This window comes from Hyaena hyaena, unplaced genomic scaffold, assembly GCF_003009895.1.
Source record: "Hyaena hyaena isolate Hyena2069 unplaced genomic scaffold, ASM300989v1 scaffold_253, whole genome shotgun sequence".
NCBI lineage: Eukaryota > Metazoa > Chordata > Mammalia > Carnivora > Hyaenidae > Hyaena > Hyaena hyaena.
This window is the reverse complement of record NW_024080887.1, coordinates 360,421-383,587: the sequence shown is the minus strand read 5'-3', so window position 1 is coordinate 383,587 and position 23,167 is coordinate 360,421. Positions and strand designations below refer to the sequence as shown.

The 23,167-nt window shown below is 40.2% G+C and overlaps 1 protein-coding gene across 1 annotated transcript in view; it reads left to right on the top strand.

Moving 5' to 3' along the window:
• EBF1 (EBF transcription factor 1) overlaps positions 1 to 23,167 on the top strand; it is a 424,741-nt gene that overhangs the window by 263,708 nt on the left and 137,866 nt on the right. The window contains exon 12 of the mRNA XM_039245352.1: positions 17,300 to 17,381. Coding sequence (XP_039101283.1) covers positions 17,300 to 17,381 — 82 coding nt within the window. The remainder of the gene's footprint in view (positions 1 to 17,299; positions 17,382 to 23,167) is intronic.

The following is a 23,167-nucleotide window of genomic DNA, read 5'->3' as shown; positions in this document are numbered from 1 at the left end:
AGGCATTAGAGGCAAAAGGAATGACTGAACTAAAACTTGGGGGTTGGAGAGGATTCTTCTTTCCCAGTGAATATGGGTCATACATATTATGTATGTGGGCTCATAATGTTATTCTGTTTTGAGATAATGGCCAATATAGTTTCCTGCATGTCACTTGAGTAAATTGGAGGATAAATGAGAAGGACTTCTCATGTGCTATTTTTTCATCTTCCAACTGAGATGTGTCTCTTACAGGGAAAATGGAGTGGGACTGATTCTTCTCTTGATAGACAAATAAGAGGAAAGATGATTGCTATGCATGTCTCATAGGCCACCCTCATGTCCTGGATAGTAGAAGGTGATCTATATCCTCAGTGCCTAGAGCTCATCGTCTAAGGAACTAGGACAACAGCATATTTGATCCATTGTCTCACATCACTCACCCAGCCCCATCTCTGAACCAACTATTCAACACAAGATCTGCTCCCTTCCTCCTGGCCCCCCCATCTTTCTGACCAGGTTGTGGATATCTCAACATGAAGTATGGAGACACAATTTCTTTATCTGTGTTTCAGAAAAGGGGAGCAGAAGCTCAGCCTCTACTAAAGATTTGTCATTTAAGCCATGGTTTGTTATTTTGCTGCGTATAAGAAAAAAATCAGGAGAGAGAAAGAGCAAGTGTAGCACCTTCCAGATTTATTTGATGATGACTTTGTTGTCTAATGGTGACCTTATTTTTGATGTGTGTATGTGTGCGTGCATGTGTGTGTGTGCTTCACCTGTCCTCTTGAGCAGACAGGTTTGAAGAAGTGTTACTTGAGAAGGCAACTTGTGTCAGGCATGTCTACTGTTCTTTTTAAAGAATTTCAGTGTCACAGCTTCTGAATTTCTTAGGAACCTGAACTAATGCTAGTTTACCACTAGATAGCACACAGTGTAGTGCCAGTGTCATATTACAATTAACAGCAATTCTGGTGACTGTCATCACTTACTCTGAACAGAGGATCTCCACAAAAGTATGACACCATTGCGGCAGCTAATTCAAAAGCATTGTGTGAACTATGACAGACCCTGGTGCGCCTTTTATGCTTATTCAAATGAATAAAGTCTAGCAACTTAAATGGAGTCGAAGGAGAAAAAGTTTTAACACATTTCTGTAGATAAGCCCAGGAAGGGTCAACCAGGGAAAAAAAGTTGTGTTAAGGAAAGTAATTAAACAGAGGCAGGGAGATTGAATATTAGTGCTTTTACAGAGTAAATGAGGATAAATTCTGTTAATTATGTGACTTTTTCCAGTACTAATGTGATAATAAAGTACTCTAATTCTGCAGAGGCTTGTCACAATCCCAGCTGAAGCAGTGACCCTTCCACTAGGTGAGATCAAGAAGCGACTTATAAAGCTTTCTAGCAATAAGCAAGAAATCACAGTTAAATGGGTTTTTTTTTTTTACACTCTCCATAGTTAGTGTGGAAAACCACTATCCAACACTGTCATGAGACTGTTGGTGAATGGACTGTCTTACTCAAGGCATAGAAGGACTTAGGTTTACTTTTTACATTTAGTTTCTAAGGGAAGAAATGTGAGTAATTCAAAGAGTATAAATAGCCCAGTGCAGGATTCTAGTACAACAATTAATAGCACCAAAAAAAGACTGTACTTGGCGTGTTGATAAAACTTTAGTCTTTAGGACATTACTCTTACAAAAATTTATGGTGTCATGGGTGAGTAGGAACTTGTGTTAGGGCAACAGAGAAACAAAACTTGATTGTGTGCAACATTATAATTATGGTGGTAAAACATAGAGAGTTTGGGGATATTTGTGAGAGTCAGGGTGGTGCCTCAGGGCATGGGATATTGAACTTGGTCTTGATTGTTGAGAAGTTGTTTAGGTGAGAAGGATGGGAGAGGGAAAGAGGAATCACCCAAGGAGAGAGCTGCAGCATGTGCAAAGAGGCAGAGTTGGCAAAGCAGAGACAGTGTGGAAGGGAAGGAGAGGTGGTCCAATGTGGCTGCAACATAAGCTGGCAGAGTGGGAGAAAGAAAGTCTCATAGAGGTACGTTTGGTCCAGATCATGAAGGAAAGGGGCAGAAGGAGATTTAGCACACAGTGAGTGTCTAAGGACTGAAAGAAATCCAGTCCGTATCAGTTGCTCTAAATCAGTTGGTGCATCTCCGGGTAGCACAGAGAACCTGGGTTCCTGGAGAGCTTTGTTCCAGCTCTCAGAACACAGGCTGCCTAGGGAGACTGCATTCAAATCTTGTCTATACCTGTCATGAACATTAAGTAACTTGGTGGGCAAGTTACTTAATCTCTCTGTGATTCAGCTGTTTTCTTACTTGGAAAATTGAGGCAGAGTTGGAGGGTAGATGGGTGGACAGGGAATTGCAGGGCTGCTGTGGAGATTAAAACAAAGTATGCACTAAGCACATACCTGGCACATATTAACTGTTCAATAAACATTAGCTAAGTTTTTACTCGTTACTTTTTTTCTAAAGCCTAACCACTTAGTAAAGTAGTTAGTAAAAACTAGGCTACTTTGAGCCTTCTTTCCCTTAAAAAGAATATCACCCAGAAGAAAATGACTCCTGAGTCATCTGGGTTAAGAATCATCACATTAGAGCTTGCATGCAAATTTGATCCCATAGTTCAAGGAAAAGTACATGAAATCTCCTATTTTCCCAGGCCATTGTTCTCTTTGAGAAAAGTTTATCATCATCATTATCTTTGTAAGGAAAGAGACATCTTGGTTAAAATAAGACTCAAAATACTCTGGGTTCAGGGAAATGGATCTGGAAGTAGACTGGAGTTCAAGCAGATGTAGAGCTCTCTCTCTCTGTCTATAACCCTTGTCCCCAGTTGGGGATAAGGGAAGTTGTGTCAGGTTTTTGTCAGAGGCCACTTCATTACACTATCAGCAGCAGAGCCTGGAGTAACATGAAAACTCAGGAGGAAAACTCAGGGACCGCTCCTCCAGCCTTTCATAGCCAGCGGCATCTTCTTCTAAGCCTACTTCTGTGCTTTGCTTTAGTGGGAAACTAGTCCTTTATCACCATTTTATTTCTCTCTCCCATGTTGTGTGGTCTTCTTTCCATACTTAAGGATCTAGCTTTGAGTCTACTGGGAAAGATGTTAAAGACCAAGTGTGTATGTTTTTGGCAGGGAAGTCCAATCATAGTCTTAATTTAACATGTGGGCACTTAAATATTGTTGGGACCAGGTTTTATTTTCATCTGGCACTCTACAAGGGGATCTGGCTAGAAGTGCTAAGGAGGAAGTCCTTTCACTTAGTCATTAGTAAAAGTTTGAAAAATCAGAAAACTGGGAATCCCTTAGGCATCCATTCACTTACTTGTTCATTCATTTAGCAAATATTTGGCTGCCAGATGCCAAATGCTATCAGGTTCTGGGTAAAAGTGATAGGGCCTGGAGGTGGCCCATTGAGGTAGGATGCAGGGTAGGCATCTCTGTGGAGGAGATGTCTACGGGAGACCTACAAGATGAGAAAGAACTAAGGCCAGATCATTTTAGGCCCCAGAATAGGGAGGAACTTGGCATGTTTGTGGACGTGAGAGGAAGCCCCCACAGCTGGAGTGCCTAGGAATTGGAACAGAGGCTGCCACTAATCAGCTGGATGACTTTGGCCACACCACTTGAACTTTTTGAGCCTCAGTAGACTCATCTATCAAATGGGGGTGACTTTACCCACCCCTACCACATCCTTGAAAGTTTTTTTTGAAGATTAATTGAATAAAAGTTAGAAAATAAGTTTTTTTTTTTTTTTAAGTGAAGCATGGTTTTAAAACTGTAGCCTATTTTTTTTTAAACTATTGATTTAGGGAAGAATTATTACTAATAGAACTTAGCAGAAGTATGAATATCTATTTTTCATCCAAAGAGGTTTATCCCTATAATATCAGAAGGCTGCTCTAATCAGTTTAATTTCTAACTGGGACCAAGCATAAGCAGTGAGCCCGATAATGCAGTCTTGCTCTCTTTTGTGGACTGTATCCTGACCTCAGATTCCAGTTCTGCCACTTATGGTCGGGCTCTTTTACCGACCTCTCTGGCTTCAGTATATTCATCTGTGACATGGGGATATTATTAGGACCTAACTAACGGGTTTGTGGTAAGGATTCATTGGAATGATTCCTGTAAATACGTGTGCCTGGCACACACTGAGTGAAGTGGGGGCTCTTTTTGTGAAAATAGGAGTGATTCTTATGTCAGTGAGGCCTGCGCAGATTCAAGTGTCCTCTCACTAAATGTAATAAGGGATAAAAGTTGCTTGTCCTCAGTTGATGGTGTCTTCTTTCATAGAGAAAGTTACAGATTGCAGACTTTTGAGGCCACAGACTCTTCAGAAGCTGGAGGAAGGTACCGAGTCAGGTGTTTTGTTTCCTGCATGGTTAATTGGTTGTAAAATGCTACTAAAACAGTGTTTCTGATTGAATTAAGTGCCCTGGGAAATCCAGCTGTGAACAGGTGGGCATGGAAGGCTTTCCCTGTGTCTCTATTCAGTGTCTGTGGACAGCCACATGCTGGTAAATATGCACTGCCTTCACTTTTGCTTCTGGCTGCAGGCACTTTTCCCAGCCTTCCCTGCACCCAACATGGCAGCTACCAAAGGTCTGGGAGAAAATCAAGCTTGAGCACATCTGGATTTCAGGTGACAAGGATTCTCAGAAATAATAAAACAAAGAAAACAAGCCATTGCTTTAAAAGCAAGAACTACTTTTCTGTTGTTTTTTTTTAATTTTTAAATTTTTTTGAGAGGAGTCCCATTTAGCAGAGCCACAGGGGTTCTTCTTTTATTATAATTTTTTAAAACTCAAAGTTGGGCACAAAGAAGTTCTACCCTAGTCTCATACACAAATGAGTTGCTGCTACTTTGGTTGTTATAGTTTAGAACTAGAGATGTAAACAGGGACCCCTCTCCCAAATTTGTTTTGTCTGGCCCTTACATCGCCTGGAAGATTGGCACATTCCACACTTAACAATCTGTGTTTCTAGCTTCTCTTGAAAGGGGAGGCTCTGGCAACACTGTCCTTACATTCTCCATGGAGGCAGTTGGCTGGAGAATAGCTGAGGCTGTCCATTGCAATTAGTGACTTAAGAAGAAGCACATTGATGTTGTATAGTCTGAAGTTACCAGGGCTTGACAGAATATAATATTTTCTTACCTTTATACATTCTTTTGGGACCTTCCCTTCTGCTCTCCTCTCAGCTTCATCATTGTGTCAGCATATCCATCTTCAGACCTTTTATGGAGAGCGATGTTTGATGTTAGCTCTCCCCATCTTCTCTCCTCCCCACTTACCCCAGTTCTTTGTCCTATGATCTCTATTAGATGCAATGGATTACATTCTATTATGGATTCATCTCTAAGTACAGTTTCTAGGCAACCCCAGCTTTCTATCTTTCCAGTTCAATTCTAGTAGACCAGGACCCAGTGTTTTTTTAGCCACTCAGACAAATATCTGATGACTAGCTTGAATTGGGCCTGATTAGCTTGAGTGGGGCCACATGCCCATCTCTAAAGCAATCACACAGTTGGGGGATATGATATTGTGACTAGTCAGACCTAGATCACAAGCACCACTCTTGTCTAAGCTTGGAATGCGTTCGTGATGCTGAAATACAAGGACTCTTGGGTGGTTGTGAAGAAGTTTTTCAAAAGGAGAATAGAGGACAGTTATCAAAATAAGGGGAAATGGATTCTGGGCAGTCAACTCCCAGACTCCTTCCACAACCTGTGAAAACTCTGGTCCCATTCCACAGAAAAGTGTGTTGCAAAAATTTGGATGCAATGTTGAGGTGTTCAAGAACTCCAGTGGATCATCCACTGGACTTTAGTTTAAGAATATCGGGACTAGATAACCTCTAAGTTCTCATTCCATTCTAGTGTTCTTTGTTTTATTAAGTTTTTGACCAATTTTCATGATAACAGCTTCTTTGGAGTTTTATTTCCAGTGTTTCTGGTTTAAGCTGTTAAAGAGTGACATGTAGTATGGAGGGCAAGAGGGTATGACCTGTGAGCTACAAAGCACTCTCAGAAAGACTAAATTGTGTCATTGTTCGTCTACAATATTGCTTTAGTTTCATTTTCCATCAGCATCCTTATGATATCATGATAAATAATGCTTAATAAAGTGTCAGACTCTATTTTGCATTATGATTTTAAGATGATAAATTTCTTTTTATATTTTTATGGACTAGAACACACAGACTTATTGGATCATTATAATATAAACTGGAATAATTTGGAGCTCATAAGATTATTGTCAGTGCTCTGTGGGCTTGATGCTCACTGGTCATTTTTATTTGGAGACTGATCCTGAGCTTTAAATCCAAATTAAGGAGTCACTTGTTTTTGTCTGAACTTGGCTTGTGTGACGTGTTGGAATGCAGTGATTTTTTTCCATGAGAGCCATCGCTCAAATTAAATTTATTATCCTCAATAGTATGTGAGCCCCAAGGATGGGATGCTGATATTGGGGCTGGGGAAAGTGTGTCCAGAAAAGTGAACAGACAAATGGAGTGGATTTTTAAAAGGATGATGATGATTTAAACAGGTTTCAAAAGAATTTTCATCTTTAGCAAGACTATGATTTTTCTCTTGGGACACAGCTTTTCAGCCGATGGCTTTTTTCATTTTTATTTTTTATAATTTTGGCAGAAAAGTAAGATTGTTTCCTTTCTTTGAAGCAAAAATTTGTCAAATAGCTGCTTACTCTGGCAACCAGAAACACCTTTGTTTCTCTGTGGCTTGTCCTGAGATGAGGTGGGATGGGTGACAGGAATTCAATTGTTCTTTTCATTCAGAGGTGACTTTACATAAGTTATTGTGATGAGTTTCAGTGACACATGATTAGATGTTTAGCTCTTCTCTGCAGTTCACTATTACTGATGCATAACTCCATCATTGCATTTATTACATGGTATTGACATTACTGTTGATTTAAAAAAATAAATTAGGTGGGGCGCCTGGGTGGCTTAGTCGGTTAAGCGTCTGACTTTCGCTTAGGTCATGATCTCGCGGTTCGTGGGTTCGAGCCCCATGTCGGGCTCTGTGCTGACTGCCAGCTCAGAGCCTGGAGCCTGTTTCAGTCTGTGACTCCCTCTCTCTCTGACCTTCCCCTGCTCACGCTGTCTCTCTCTCTCTCTCTCTCTCTCCTAGAAATAAATAAAACAAAAAAAATAAATAAATTAGGTATTAATTCCCAAGGTTCAATGTACATGAAAATTATTTGAGTATCTTACCCACTAACTTATTCTCACCAAGGTGAGTTTCTGATAATTCTGATGCAGATGGCCCTGGGAAGTATACTCTGGTGAACCTCCATAAAGGCAGAGACAGAGTTGTCTCTGTACTTGCTCTTAGCACATAGTAGGTGCTTAATAAATACTTGTTGAGTGAAAGATGGGCTGAATGAATAAATGGATGAGTAAGAACATAGTTGGAACCAAGAAATAGCAAACCATCAAGAGCTTTAATCACTGGTTTTCAACAAAGTCATTAGAAGGGTATGTAAAATTTGGAGAGAGGAGATCCATTTCATATTATTAGTTACATGTCCTTTTGTACTTTTGGGTTATGCTTAAATGTTTTAAGAACAATGGCGAGTTTAACTTAGAGATAATATTTTAAACTTTCATGTTGAGAATTGTTTTAAGTAAGAAATTGAGGACATCGACAGTGTGGAATCTGCCCATTTGATAATCTTTTATGAATTACGCATGTGTGAAACTAGTAAATGATCTACATTTTACAAAGTGTAAGATGGGTAGCTCTTAACTCTTCTCATTTGAATTAACTGGCAAATCTAGAGCATAAAGACTTTGGCAAAGACACTCATCATTTTTAGTTCTTAATTTATCCATCACAGCATGGAGGCAACATTCCCTAGGTTCTATGCTGAGTGATACTTCAATTTTTACAACAATAAGGTTGTTTATCTTTCTTAAAGTAGTCCTATTTACAGAAAATTCAGAAATATAGGAAAAATAAAAAGAACAAATAATCTTTGTGCTAAAATTTAAAGTTACTGCCATTAATACTTACAGTCAACTTAAGTCAGATATTCATTTTCTGTTTTCTTTATGCAACCACACTAGGTGCTGCGGAAAATAGAATGACACTCTAAAAGTGTCTGCAGTGTTATTGGAAAGCACATGATTACTTAAGTAACTGCAGTACACTATGTGAAGACTAATGGTGACAAGAACTGTAACAGAATGGAAGAGGAAGTGGTTAATTCTAGCTGGGGTATTTGGGAAGGTTTCATGGGCTCAGGGCATTTAAGCTGCTTCTGTTAAGAAAAGTTGAATTGTGGGAAGCTGATATGGTATGGAAGTAAGGAAGGCATTTCAGACCCAGGAATGCAGCCTATGATGAAGACAGGAAGGAACCTTTATGTTCAGGGCACAGAGTGTAACTCAATGTGACTGAAGCAAAGAATGCTGGAGGACCAATGTATCTGGAAAGGTAGAATATGGATATCATTGGGAACTTTGAAAGATTCCCTGACCCGTGGCTATACAATCTTTCTTGGCAAATAATAGTCAAGAAGTTTTCCTGGAAGTTTGATTTTAAGTGCTGTCCTTCTCTTTCATTTTTCTTTGTGAGGAAAACTTGAACCAAAGTAATTATGATCTTAATGCAACTGGTATTAAAGGAGAAGAATTAGTACATGTTAGGCTTTTGAGGAATAGCTGTTGGTTGAGTAAATGAATGATACTGAATGTTCATATTTCATAACATCTTGAAGAAAAAGGGAGTTAAGTGTCCAGAAAAACCCACATGCTTCAGTTACTATGGATTTGAACTTTTGATCTCTCTCTGCCATCTGTCACCTTCACAAGGGAAATTAATATCTAAACCTTTTGAGTACTCAGGAGGAAAAGTGAAATTCTAACATCAGATTCTAAATGAATCTGCTTTAAAATTTTAAACACATGGGTGTTAAACAGAAGGGTATAAAAAGCCTTTGATTTTCAACCTGTGGCTTTCTGTCTGCAAAAAAGACATTCAAAGATAGTGACTTGTGAGACTGGTAGCTACATAACATATAAATAAACCCTTGAAATGGTGTTCATTGACTCCTCCCAAGAGACCCAGATTATACTGGTTTCTCTTTGGGCATCATTCTCCAAATTTGGTTTGGCTCTATTACCAGACCCACCCACTGACTAGGTCTTTCAAAATGCATTTGAAATAGGCAAGAGTGGTCATGGGCAAAATTGAAACAAATTAAAATTTATAATTGGGAATATTCTAGTAACATACCAAAAATTTTTATGTTGACTTTATCTCTAATTTTGAATGAATCTAAAAATGGTAATAAGAGTATTGTCAGATACAGTCAGTGATGTGTACTGCTGTAATATAATATATATAACATACAAAGGACTGTAGTTTAATGGATGTGGGCTTCAAACCCAAACTGCCAACATTTAAATCCCAGCTGTACCACTTACTAGATAGGGAACCTTGGGCGAATTATCTGAGTATTTTATCTTAGTGTCATTGGGATGAGAATAGAGCTTGTTGTGAAGAGTAAATGAATTAAGACATTTAAAGCACTTAGAACAGGGTCTCCACACCTCCACATGGTATATTCATGTATTTGCTGTAGTAACTACCAAGTGGAGGCATTGAGGCTTCTCCTATCTCACTTTTTATGGTTGGCTGTTTGGAGTGGGACATTATTATTGAAGCAATGTAGCTACTTGCATTTGCTTCTTTTCTGGCCTGGAGAAGGATTCCAAGACCTTGGAATATCAGTCTATTAGGATGATTCCCAAATTCAGCCAAGGGCCTGTGTTTGTACCATAATGCATTTTTGGCCAGAAACACCTGGCACTTGAGTAATCTTTGTAAAGAGTATCCCTGAAAATGAATGCCTTCTCTGTAACATATAAGATTACAACTTGTTGGATGTGTCATACTTTCTAACTTAATTTCCAGGCAGCGTTAAGCTGCAGCATCCTTGCTCTTACTTCCCTTCTCTGTGTCATTTCTAAAAACTTTCAATTTATTCTTTTCCAATTGGCCATTGGATATTTGTCCACCTCTTTCCCTTTTCACTACCCTGATGCTTTTTCCTAGCTTTCAGACTTGACTTCTAGCATGAGGAGACTCAATGTGCAATGAATACTTTTTCTTAAAGCTATTTTTGTTTATTAAAATTTTTAATGTTTATTTATTTTTGAAAGAGAGAGAGAGGGAGAGTGCTCAAGTAGGGGAGCAGCATAGAGAGAGGGAAACAGAGAATCCAAAGCAGGCTTTAGGCTCTGAGCTTTCAGCACAGAGCCTGACAAGGGGCTCGAAATCACGGACGATGAGATCATGACCTGAGCCGAAGTGGGACACTCAATCGACTGAGCCACCCAGGCACCCCCTTAAAGCTATTTTTAAATTCTTTAGTCTGCTGCTATTCTATCCCAAAACCTTTCATTTATTTATTTATTTATTTGTAAATTCTTGCCACTAATTATGTCCTTCCATCAAGGCCAAACTCTAAGGTAACAGATGCTTTTCAAGTTGATCATGTTCATCCCTTCAGGCTGAGAATACTTTCCAGAAATGCCCAAGATCTGAGGGATCTTGGCCAAAGGAAAAAGTAAACTCCTTGAAGTCAGTGGCCAGTAATACGGGCAGCCACATGCTCTCCCCCAGGGATCCCCAATATAGTGCTACAACTTGGTACCATTCCACCTTCCACTATGGGGAAAGAGAAGAGAATTTGCTATGTCTGCAAAGAATCCCCTCAGGGTTCTTATTTTTCTATTTCTTCCTCCCTTGCTCTCAAACAGAACTGCGGGGGTCTGAGTCAAGGCAGATACTCTCCCACTAGTGCATTTTAATATTAGAAAAGGAAAGGAGGTCAGCCTGGCGGTGAGAAACCTTTGCCCTTATACAGGTTTGGCCTCCTCAACCCACCCTTGTGGCATCCTTGGGATTTTGGCAGACTTATGGGTATCATATTTTCACATGGATGAACTGTACTCTAAACTTCTTCTGTGTACCAGGAACCCAAAAGTGTTGGCATTGAAAATAGAGGTTTTTTTCTTTCTAGCTGTTTTGTCTCCCCTGTTTTCAAGGGAGATCTATTTTTCATGGCTGTGGCCATGGGTGTCTTGTTTACCTCTTCACAGAGGAAGACCCTGGGACAGTGATGTGTTTCTGAAACAGCCCCTGGCAGCTTGAGAGGCCTGGGTAAGGATAGCTGCCTTCTGGTTAAACATTTTCAATTTGGGAAAATACTTGTACTCCTGGAAAGTCTTCCTTGGCTATGCCTGGGTAGTAGATTTGATCATGAAGGCAAGCGGTTCTATGCTTTGTTGGCAAAGCAAAGATGATGGGACAGTCTAAGGAAAGGACTTCTCCAAAAAGGCCCTTTGATTTGTGAGGCATTTCCCTCTCTACCCTCCAGTTAGTGTGTATGGGAGCAGGTTGAACTTCACCCAGAAGGGACCCCACAATTGTTTCCACACAGCTGTTGACTGCACTGAGGGAGAGAGAGTCTCCGTGTCCTGAATTTCTTTGGCAAGGATCATCTGCCACATAACCATCTGTGGGCATAAGTCAGAGGAACTTTGGGGGAGCCCTAAGACTGCAAATGGGGGCTTTATGTCTTGGTTTAGGTGTGCCTTGATGTTTTTCGTTTCCAAAAACGAAATTTGATGAAAAATTTGAGGCACAGAGAAGTTAAGTAATTTGTCTAAAGTCACACAATTAATGAAACAGTAAAGTTTCCAGCCTAGACATTATGACAGCAGCTGAAAACATCCGAACGTGATTTTTTGGAATTTGGGTGGGGGAGGTAAAAAGTCAACCTGCTCACCCTAGATCTATTGCGATGCTTTGCATGTTATTTAATGACGTACAAGCTGTCGCCTAATGGTCAGTTTTACTATGTGTGCCCTTCAGTTCTGACTAGCTGGAGTCCTCCATGATTTAAGCTGCTACCTCTCTCCTTTATGTGTCTTGGCCTTTGGGTAAAACTGCTCTAGTCATTATTGTCTCTCTTTGGTTTCTTCTTTTTTCTTTTTGTAGGTCATTCAATGAAACCTGTAGTTCTTGTCAGTTACATAGGTCTTTGCTTCTTTTCTTAACCTTAACATTCAAAGAGAGAAGAATACTTTTTGTACCTGAAAATCTGAACGTTCTTAGTGCTAGGTAGTGAGCAGTTGCCAGAAATAAATGGTGATGAAAATAATTATCCCTTTTTCTATTTAAACATTTTACATATGGTACTCATTTTATTCTCAATAACCCTCTAAAGCAGGTTCTGTTATTTCCTGCATTTTACAGATGAGAAATTTGAGGCACAGAGAAGTTAAGTAATTTGTCTAAAGTCACACAATTAATTAAACAGTAAAGTTAGGATTATGAGGAAAACCATACAGTGATCCTGGAGAGAAGAACTCTTGTTCTTATGTTTTCATAAGGCCACTGCAGAAATTTACTCAGGGTTATCGTATCTCCACCCCAAGTTCTTGTCCAAAATTTTCTACTGTTATCTTTATTGTAGAATATTCTCATTTCTACCCCTTGGGAGTCCTAGATTCTGTTTAAGTGAACAGATTTACTGAAAACCCACTGAGTTCTGAATCCTGTGTCATGTGCTGGGTATACAGAGATGATTTTTATTATTATTGTTATTTTACACCCTCATATACATAGATCAGATCCTGTTAGCTGAGTCAAAGAACTTTCATTTTGGGGGAGCCTAGAGTTATCTTTGGTATCCAGTAAGGTGCTAGTCACATAGAAGGATTCTCAAGGTACTCTCTACAGGTTGGTAAAATGTGATACAAGTAAACCACTGAATAAACAATTTTGTTCTACAAATGTGTGTGTTCAGTTCAGTTAATGTTCAGTGATGAGCTAATGTTGTACATTAGCCTGACTGATGAACCTAAACACAACTCTTAATAGGATGTCACTTTGGGTTTTATGACCATCACTTTCCTAATTGAGGTAGTATACTAAAAAGTTCAAAATCTTAATTTTGTCTTAGTTTTCTTCCTTTTAAGTAGGTTTATGATTCCTGGCATGCCTAACTTATAGGACTTCTATGAGGATTTAGTGAGATACTGAAGATGTAAGTGCTTTGAATCGTATAATACACTGTATGAACAGACGATGGTATTATTCATATTGAACGTTAACAGAAAGGTGTTGGGTTTCTTATCCTACCTTCTGCACCTCTCCAAAAGACTGGAGTTTCGTTCTGCTTGGGCTATTTCCTGGAGTTTCTGGAACTCCTTGGAAGTCTACAGGGTCAATAGGGGCTTTGTCCTGCCTCTAGTCGGTTTCCCATGGTTGGGATAAGGCTGCCACACTCTTTCTCCTGACAACACTTTATCAAACGCACCCGCCACACAAATGTGGTAATTCATGAGACAAAAGTTAGGTTTTGAGTTACAATAACCTCTGCTTTGCTAAAAGCCCCCTGAGAATCTGAGATCTTCTCCATAGACCAGCAGACATGCATGCATCCCCGGTTTACAAATGCCTTAAAAACAGCCTGATAAATCATCCCCAAAATGTGTGTGTTACATCTAACTCTGTCTCTCAGTGGGGATATTTTTAACTCCTACTTCTAAGGCCTCTCAGTTCCTTTAAGGAAGTGTGATCCGAAAGGGTCAGGCATTTGGCATCTACTTAGGGGAAACTTTGAAAGAATTCCTGAGGCTCCCCCTGGGGTAAGGCTGGCTTTCCCCAAAAGAACAGGCCCTTCAGGGCATCTTTGCCACATAAGGGCTCGTGTGAGGCCCCAGGTACCCGTTGATGCCGTCTCTTCCCTGTGACAGATGGTCAAGCCTTCAATTTCAGCAAGCAATCTACTGTTGAGAGGGCAGGCAGGAGATTCTGCCAGCATGCCAAGTGACAGGGCAGCTTAGGGTAACAGGGATCCGGTGTGTGCCCGGCATAGCTTTTGTGCTAACGATGGGCTGATGACAGGCACCTCGCCCCTGTTCATCGTTAAGGCAGAAGATCCCCTGCTCCCTTGATTCTGTTTCTCTCTGGCAGAGCTAGCGTCCTGTTTGCCTGCCTTTCAAAATCCATTTTGGCACCAGATGGCCCCCCTCATGGTGGCTAGCAGTTGTCTGACTTGAAGATGCCAGAGGGTGTGCTGACAGCTTCTTCTAACACAACCTGAATCTGGCTGTCGGGTCTGGGCTCAAGTGTCTTAAACACACACCCGTGGCAATAATATCAGCCCTGGGGAACCAGGGGTGGGGGGTGCTGGAGGGAGAATGGCAATGATGTCTCCCTCCACAATATTGATTCTACTTGTATGGAAATAATAATACCAATAATTATTCTTATTTGTATGGTTACCCTTATTTACACTTATTAGCACAAATGCCATTCTGGTACAATTACTGTTGATGGTACAACTAGTACTGCACTACTTCTGTTATTACTAAAACTACTATAATTATAATGCTTAAGAACATAGGCTCTGTCCAAATTTGAGTTCTAGACTCACTAACTTCAGGGTAAGTTATTCAACTTCTCCGAACCTCAATTTCTTCGTCCCTAAAATGGGATTAATAGCAGAAGGGGATTTAGGGGGATTAAATGGGAAGAATGTATTTGCAGTTCTTAGTACCATGCTGAACACAAGTTAAGCACCTAATGCATGGGAGCCATTATTATTACTGGCACCATCACCGTGCTTACCATGTGCCAGGCATTATCACGGTTCATTTTTACTATTGCCTTATAAGGTAGGGACTGTCATTATACCCAATTTGTAGATAAGGAAAGTGTGGTTCAGAGAAGTCCAAAATCACACAAGCAGTACCTGTCAAAGTTGAGATGTGAACCCCATTCTGAATATTTCTTTTTTTTTTTTAATTTTTTTTTTATGTTTTATTTATTTCTAGGAGAGAGAGAGAGAGAGACAGCGTGAGCAGGGGAGGGTCAGAGAGAGAGGGTCACAGACTGAAACAGGCTCCAGGCTCTGAGCTGGCAGTCAGCACAGAGCCCGATGCAGGGCTCGAACCCACGAACCGCGAGATCATGACCTAAGCGAAAGTCGGACGCTTAACCGACTAAGCCACCCAAGCGCCCCTCATTCTGAATATTTCTAAAGGCTATGGCTTTTCCTCTGTACCGCACTGATTCTCACTCTCAGTTTCATGGCAATCAGTCCTCTCCTGGGGCTTGGCGTGGCTTTTAAATATGCCCTTCCAACTAGCTGTGCTGGAGAGAGGCAGCCAGTTTTTACATTTCAGGTGCCTTTGGCTTAAACACCAGCAAGATGGCAGCCTTTCTATCCCTGAACTTGCCACCTCAGCTTCTGAAAGCTATGTGTGATCACAGGGCCACCCAACAGTTGCCTTCTGAGAGCTCTGAGGAAAGGACAGTGCTGAAATGTCTTTCCCTTCCCAAGTCTGCCCTATTGAAAGGGGACATGAATAGGACCAGCTGACTGCCGGAGGGAATGACTGCTGTTCTTTGTACTGGGAGAGGGGTGCCAGAGCCGGATTCCATTTTACACATTTGGGCTTCAGCAGTGTTCTGGGAGACATTTATCTTGTACGAAGTTTTGATAAACTTTGGCCTCTATGGAGAGAACCTGGAAGTAGGGGCAAATGATTATTCAGAGGCTTCTTTTTATTGATGGGTTGGTTGAATGGTGCATGATGTTGAAAGAGTCATTTCAGGAAGATAATGTGTATTTTAAAATGTTCTTTTAGTTGACAAAGTTATTGTTCCTCTTCAAAGAGTTACTCCCATACCATATTCTTCTGTTGCCAGACTCTAAGAGACCAGGGAGGAGAGAGATTCTTCTGGGACCTCTCTCAGTTCAGTATTCAGAAACCAGTTAAACTTGCTGTGACTTTGTGGTATATTCTCCTTACTGAGGACCCCGTGATATTCGGTTGATAGACTTTGTGCTCAGAGCTAAATTCAGACTGAGGCATCATGGCTTGATAGTTCTTCACAGATTGTGTGTATTGAGGTGGGAATTTTGTACTCTAGTGTGGGAAAAGGTGACTTGAAGTGGGAGAAAGGTGAAGAAAAGAAAACTCCATAAGAATTTAACTGACTAGTGTTTATGTTGTTTTGGGAAAATATTTGGGACTGAATTCTATAAGCTTAAAAGTAAAAGGAAATGAAGAACTTAGAGTGGCTTTTAAAATGCTTCTTTCGGGGCACCTGGGTAGCTCAGTGGGTTAAGTGTCTGACTTCAGCTCAGGTCATGATCTCACAGTTCATGGATTCGAGCCCTGCATCGGGTTCTGTGCTGACAGCTCAGAGCCTGAAGCCTGTTTCAGATTCTGTGTCTCCCTCTCTCTCTGCCCCTCCCCAACTCATGCTCTGTCTCTCTCTGTCTCAAAAATAAATAAAAAACAAAAACAAATAAAATAAAATGCTTCTTTCCCTAAACATGGGCAAATGAAGAACACATAGATTGCCAGCATGAATCTCCTAATAGCACACCTTTGATACCTGTTGTCTTTCTGTGATGGACTTTAACAACTGCAACTTAAGAAATAACTCAGAAAGTGATACAGTCACCATCTAATTTATCATCCATAACAGGACACTTCTGAGAGTTAACGTGGGTATCATTAATATTTACACTAAGATAGCTGGTGTAAACTGAGATTGTTCCAAGCAAATTGGGACTTCTGGTCACCCTAGCAAATAAAACCCATAAATCTCACCCTAAAACCAATTCAAGGACCAAGGTGGCAGTGAGGTTCTGATTCATTCACAAATAGCTTTTGTCTGTAGTAGACAGTGTAAGAAAAACATACAGGAAATACTTGAGAAGTCAAAGGACTTCAGTCAGTATGTGAATCTTACCTACTTCTCAAGGGTACTACTAATTAGGAGATTTTATTTGGAGATGCTAAAATAAAAAGTGTTTACCATCTCCTCATATTCATCCAGTGTACATTTTGCTGGTTCATCATCTGTGAATTTATGGGGCTTAAATTACATGTTGTTGGGGACCATGAGTAATTCTCAGGCAATTATACCCAATTGGAACCTACCTTAACTTACGGTGAAGACTTTCCCTCTGTCTGAGTAAAAATACTTCCTTGGAGGCTTAATTCTTTTGTGAAATCTGTTGGCAGCACTGAGTGTTTCCTTCAGAGAGAAAGTCCAGCTCTGATGCAAAACAAAGGCTAAAACTTTAAACAAATACTGATTCTAACACCATTCTAAATCTTTCAGAAAATCTGCAGAGAATAGAATGCACAACCAGATACAACTTACTACTTTTCCCCCCCCTTCCATGTCAGGACTGAGATGCTAACCATGATCATTTGTTTCTTCACAGGTTCTTCTTGAAATTTTTCCTCAAATGTAACCAAAATTGCCTAAAGAATGCAGGAAATCCACGTGACATGAGGAGATTCCAGGTGGGTTTATCTTGTCTTTCTTAAATCTCGACAATGGCATGAATATCAGGAGAGGGTAAAAAAAAAAAAAAAAAAAAAAAAGTCTTAGGCAGAAGAAGATATAGAATCTAGTTATTTCCCTAGAGGGAAAAAGCAGGTGAGGCTCCTGGTCCCCCAGGTCTCTGCACTCTAGGAGTTGTTTTTATGAAGGAAGAATTGGGACTGAACCACCTACGTTCACTGGTTGAGGCAGTGATGTCCTTTGAGCCTAGTTTGACATCCTGAAGGGGCTCTTAGGCTTAAACCACTTCAGGGTAAGTGAAGTACATAGAAATGATGCATTCTTTCTAAAGTTTTACAAGTAGAAAACTGTGAAGTAAGAGCTTTATTCTATTTTAGAATTATGTCCTCTTAGTCTTTCCTTTCTCTTTATTCTCCTCTTGCAATCCTGTAAGTTCTCTGAAGTAATTGTCTATTAAAAATGGACACTGATGCAAGTGGAAACATGTAGAGCAATCTTGGTGACGCTCAGTTCTGTCAGCAATGTCCTTCTACAGCACGTGTGAAAGTCCTCAAGCAGCATTCAGATCTGCCACCATGTGTGGGTGGTATGTTCACCTCATACAATTATACATTTACTGATGGAAGAAGATGTGAAAGTAAAGTGTTATTTTCGAAGACACAAAATGATAGTTGGGTTTTAGGAAAGGTTGCTAAGTTCTAGATAATGGTGCTTCTCAAACTCAAAAGTGTCAAGAACCCCCTGGGGATCTTGTTAAACTTCTAATGAGGTCTCAGGTGGGCTTGAAACTCTACATTTCTAACAAGCTCCCAAGTGATGGCAATGCAATGGACCACATTTTAAGAAGCAAGGTTCTAGACTTGTGTTGCTTTCCATCTCACTCTATGGCTCTTAGCATGACCAATGTTAGTTTTCCTATAAGAGTGAGATATATATGTCCATATGGTCTTTCAGTGAAAACAGTATGGTGTTTAAAGTAAATTCTTGGGTATAGTTAGTCAGTTTGAAGTGTAGATTGAAATGTATGATCTTTGAGAGGATCTTGAAAAATTTTAGCAGCACATTTGCTGATGGGAGAAAGGGATGGGATGATTCTGAGCATTGATTTTCATTATTTTATTTTATTTTTTAAAAAATTTTAATGTTTTTTTATTTTGAGAGAGAGAGAGAGAATGAATACAAGCAGGGGAGGGACAGGTGAGAGAGGGAGAGAGAGAGAATCCCAAGCAGGCTTTGCACTGACACTATGATACTGAGCTCAAACCCACAGACGGTGAGATCATGACCTAAGCCAAAATCAAGAATCCAACACTTAGCCGACTGAGTCATCCAGGTGCCCCAAGCATTGATTTTTAGAGATCAAGATTTCTTTGCCTCCAAGATGATTTTTTTGAGAGGTGAGACTTATTAGTCTCAGGAAAGAACAAATTCAGTAGAAAGAAGACATTGTCTCTCAAGATTCTGAAGTATTTTTGTAAAATCATTTCGGCTTTGCCACCTTTTGTCCTGACAGAGCTGAGAGAAGAGAATTCCTGGATTCCTAGTTTCTGGAAAACATTTCTCCTGTCTAGCTGCCACCCCACGTTGGTAGACTTGAATGCTTTCTTTCCCATATAGGATTTTTTGTGTGTAGAGTTTCCTCTACATTAATTAGCTTTGCTGGTAAACAAAACATGTGATACCACTAGGTGTATGTTGCTCAGTGCCCTTAAACATGAGGTTGGGTTTCCTTATAAACTGTTTTGCAGCTTGCTTTGGCCCCGAGATGAGCCATCTTTCTCCCTTGACCAAGCTTGGGTTAGGAACAAGGCATATTCAGGCATGAACCAACTCATGTCTAATAAACATGTCTAATAGACATATGTCATGACTTATGAATATCACGATCAACTTTCTTGTGCTTCTGAGGGCATCAGAGTTCAAAGGTAGACTTTGGTGACATTGGGAACCTAAGAGAGTATTTGTATAAGACTTCTGAGGCCTTGTTTTCCCTTACAGGGTCTGCTAGTAAAATGTCGAAAAGCCTTAAATTATAGGATGTAGCTCTTATGTGGGATGAGAAACCCAGTCTGTTATTTTTCATAGTGTTTAGAAAGCTTTATTTTTGCAGATAAAATTGTTGTTCTTCATTTAGTAAAAGGGCTAGTGAGATAAGGGGGCATGAACTGAATTTCTGAAAAACGTCAGTTTCCTCAACTCTAAAATGGAGTAAAAATTATCATTCTGCTTATTTCACAACATATGAATGATAACATTTTGTATGCATAACTAACTTGTAAATGGTAAAACATAAATGTAAGCTTTTAGAGAAGGTACTTTGAGAAACTAACACTGGGTCATTATTTCAGTACAGGGTTTCTCAACCTAGGCACAGTTGACATTTTAGACTAGATAATCCTTTGTTGTGGGGGAGGGGAGATTTGTCCTGCACATTGTAGGATGTTTAACACTTTGTTACTGGCCTCTATCCATAGAAACTCTTCCAGCCCCTAGCCCAGTCATGGCAACCCCAAATGTCTCCAGACATTTGTCAGTGTTCTCTGATTCGGGTGGTGTGCAAAATTGCCCCTTGTTGAGATTCATTGGTTCAGTTTTATACCTAATGACTTCTGACAGACTCTTCCTGGTGACAGTGTAACCATCCTAAGAAGTGCTCTCTTTTATAGGGCATGAGAGCTGCCTGACACAAGTTCCATACTGTCCTTCAAATTCGTATACTCTTCTCTGTGAGTCTCCAACTGTCCTAAAGTAGGTAGACTCCTCTAAATATGGGCAGTAACTTTGGCCACCACAGAGTCAGTTTTTGCATTGAAGAAGAGCTCTTCCCATCAGCAAGGACAAATTCCATACTGGATATCAGATTTAACCTGCTTTGTTCCCATCACCCACTTGTCACTTCCTAGGAGAGTAGAGGGAGCTTGCTGCAGAACAAACACTGACTCATTTTATTTTGTATCTGTGTGTGTTTACATGCCTCATTAATTATCATTTTTTCCACAATTAGCACGTGGTCTTATGCATGTAGACACATGAGTGTTTATGCAATTAGAGAATGGATGAATTACCTCAATAGAATTAAAGTAACACCTCAAATATGCCTACTGAACCTTTCTTGTTTTTCCCCAGCCTTCTTTCTTTCATGACTATTTCCTCCTGTGTTTCTCTGAATCATTTCCTGCTTGAAGCCCTTCCATCCTTCTTGAATCCATCTTTTCCTTGGATTCCACAACAACATACATTCATTCTCAGCCCTCTCCAAGGGATACTCTTTATTTGCTCTCCTGTAAGTGTTGCTGTTCCCTAAGTTTTCTTCTGAGGTCCAGATCTTTTCTCTCTTGAGTATCTTCTCCATTTTCAGCATCTTAACCACTAGTCAGGCACTCAGAACTCTTGAGTCAGACTCCCTCAGACCTGACATCTAGATCCAGACCTAGCTGCCCAGTTGCCTATTGGATACTTCCAGGAACTTTCACTCAGTGAGCCCCAAACTCCATTGTCATCATCTTTCTTTTCTTCTTTTTGTGCTTTCACCACAAGTTGGTTTCTCTTCGTATGTTCCTTATCTTGGTTTACTTCTGATTACATTAAGTGCTGTGGAAATGACTATTTATACTTCTGTCTACATTCAGTGTGTTCTACTTATGTGTGTATAAATATACATGCCCATATGTGTATCTTGATGTACATCTATGGACATTGGCCATGATGATGATGATGATGATGATGATAATAAAGCTAATTTATTATATAAGAGGTAATGTGCTAAGTATTTTACATGAGTTATCATTTTATTTTCACAATATCCCTGTTGGGAATGTACAAATATATTTATAAAATGTAATTTTACAAATGGGGAACTGAGGCTTAAAGGGGTTAAGGAACTTGCTCAAAATCACAAATTTACTAAGTAATGAGGAGGCAGTGATTCAACCCATCAGTCTGACTCAGATGTTATCTAATATTGTAGAACAGTAAAGAACTTGTCCAGAATATGTAGGAAGACACTTATTGCAGAGAAAATAAGGATGTCTCTCAACATCTAAGAGCCACAGTGGCTACCCACAAATGTGTGCTGGAATCTTAGGAAAGCCAGATGTTTGCTGTATAGTAGACCTAAAGATACCATCTGCATGAAGAACTTTGGAATACCACCAAAGTTCATCAGGCAGAGTGTGGTGTTGCATCAAAGGAGAAGAACTTGAGCATTGCTTTTGAACAGAGCTACAGTGTTGGCCAATTTTTACTGGTATGAACTTTAGAAAAAGAAGCTATAACTCAGAAGACTGCTTGTGCTTCACTTAACCTAGGGAGGTTTTGGCCACTTCTCCAGAGCCAGAAAGACCCATCCCCTAGATGGAACATAAGTAAAGTAGCCCCTGATATCTCAGAGTACTCTGTGAAGAAATCATACTGCAGTTCCCAAATCTTGAACCAAGAGGGGAAAGATCAGTCTTCTGTGCAGCTATCCTGGCTGACAGAGAGGTGTCATACAGACACTGGTTGAAGGTTGCCTGGGAATAAGATGTATAATTTCCTTCATTTCTCTCATAGTGTACCATTAGGAAGTTGGTTTGATGTTACTGTTGCCTCTGAGGAGGAATGAGAATGTGTCTTTTTGGGGCATGAGAAAACTCTGGTCTGCCCTTGACACCTCAATGTGACTTTTCCCAGTTATATCGAAAACCTAAGGCCTAGAGACATCTGATGGCAAATGTGCTCTCCTGACTGTTAAGTGGGCTCTCTCCAACAGTCATGGATGCTGCTTTCCTCTCATCTCATTTTGTATGCTCACCAGGCCAGCCTGATCTTCATACAGCCATGCCAGAGTGCGTCTCCTCTGAACAGCAATCAGGGGCCTGTGTAGGTGACTGAGGAGGACATGAGAAAGGTTGTTGATCTCTTGACATGTAAAGACATTCTGTCAAGCAAACTCAGCCTCACAGCGGCTGAGCTTCTGGTGTGTAAACAGAGACTACTTAATTACACAGGTCATGTCAATTAGTGTGACCTTAGCGTTTTCAAGAAATTAATCACTTTCTGCAGAGCTTGGCTGTGTTCATACTTTAAGGCATTATGGAATAAACCTTGTAGAAAATCTGGTACAATATTTTTTCCTTCTTCTCCTTAATTTACAATGAATGTTTTCTTTTGAAATGCCCGGGCTGTGGCTTGGGTAACAAACTTGCTTCAATACAACAGTGGATACAGGCTTCATTCAGTTCTGGTGGGTGTGAGGAAGTAGGAAGGAAGGGAAAAGGTGGGGGTAAGCAAGGATGGAAACAGCTCATGACAGGGAGAAATTCACTGACTAAAGGAGCCTGTTTCTTCATCTTGACACTAAAAAGATGCTAATGTCAAAGGATGGTGTTAAAGCCATGTCACAGGTCTGGTTTCTAACTGACAGGGGCTAGACAATTTCAGGTTAAGAATTAAATCCTTATCAATAGCTTTCCTTGTTGGGGCTGGCAGCATGAGGGTGGTGAGGGGAGGAACAAGAATTGGGTACAAGCTGTCATCACAGTAGGTGCCATAATACCTGGAGACGGGTATAATTTCCAAATTCATCTTATCTCTTCAACAAAAATTTTCCACCGGCTACAAATCTATATTCATGTATAAATGTTAGATCTGTGACTATATATGAACATAAATTTAAGATAAATTCCTTCCTTCATGCATGCATGCACTCAGTATTATTTATTGATGTAGTAAATGGTGAGTATATCATGATGAACAAGAAAGATGGGGTATTTGTCCTAATGAAGCTTATATTCTAGTTGGGGTC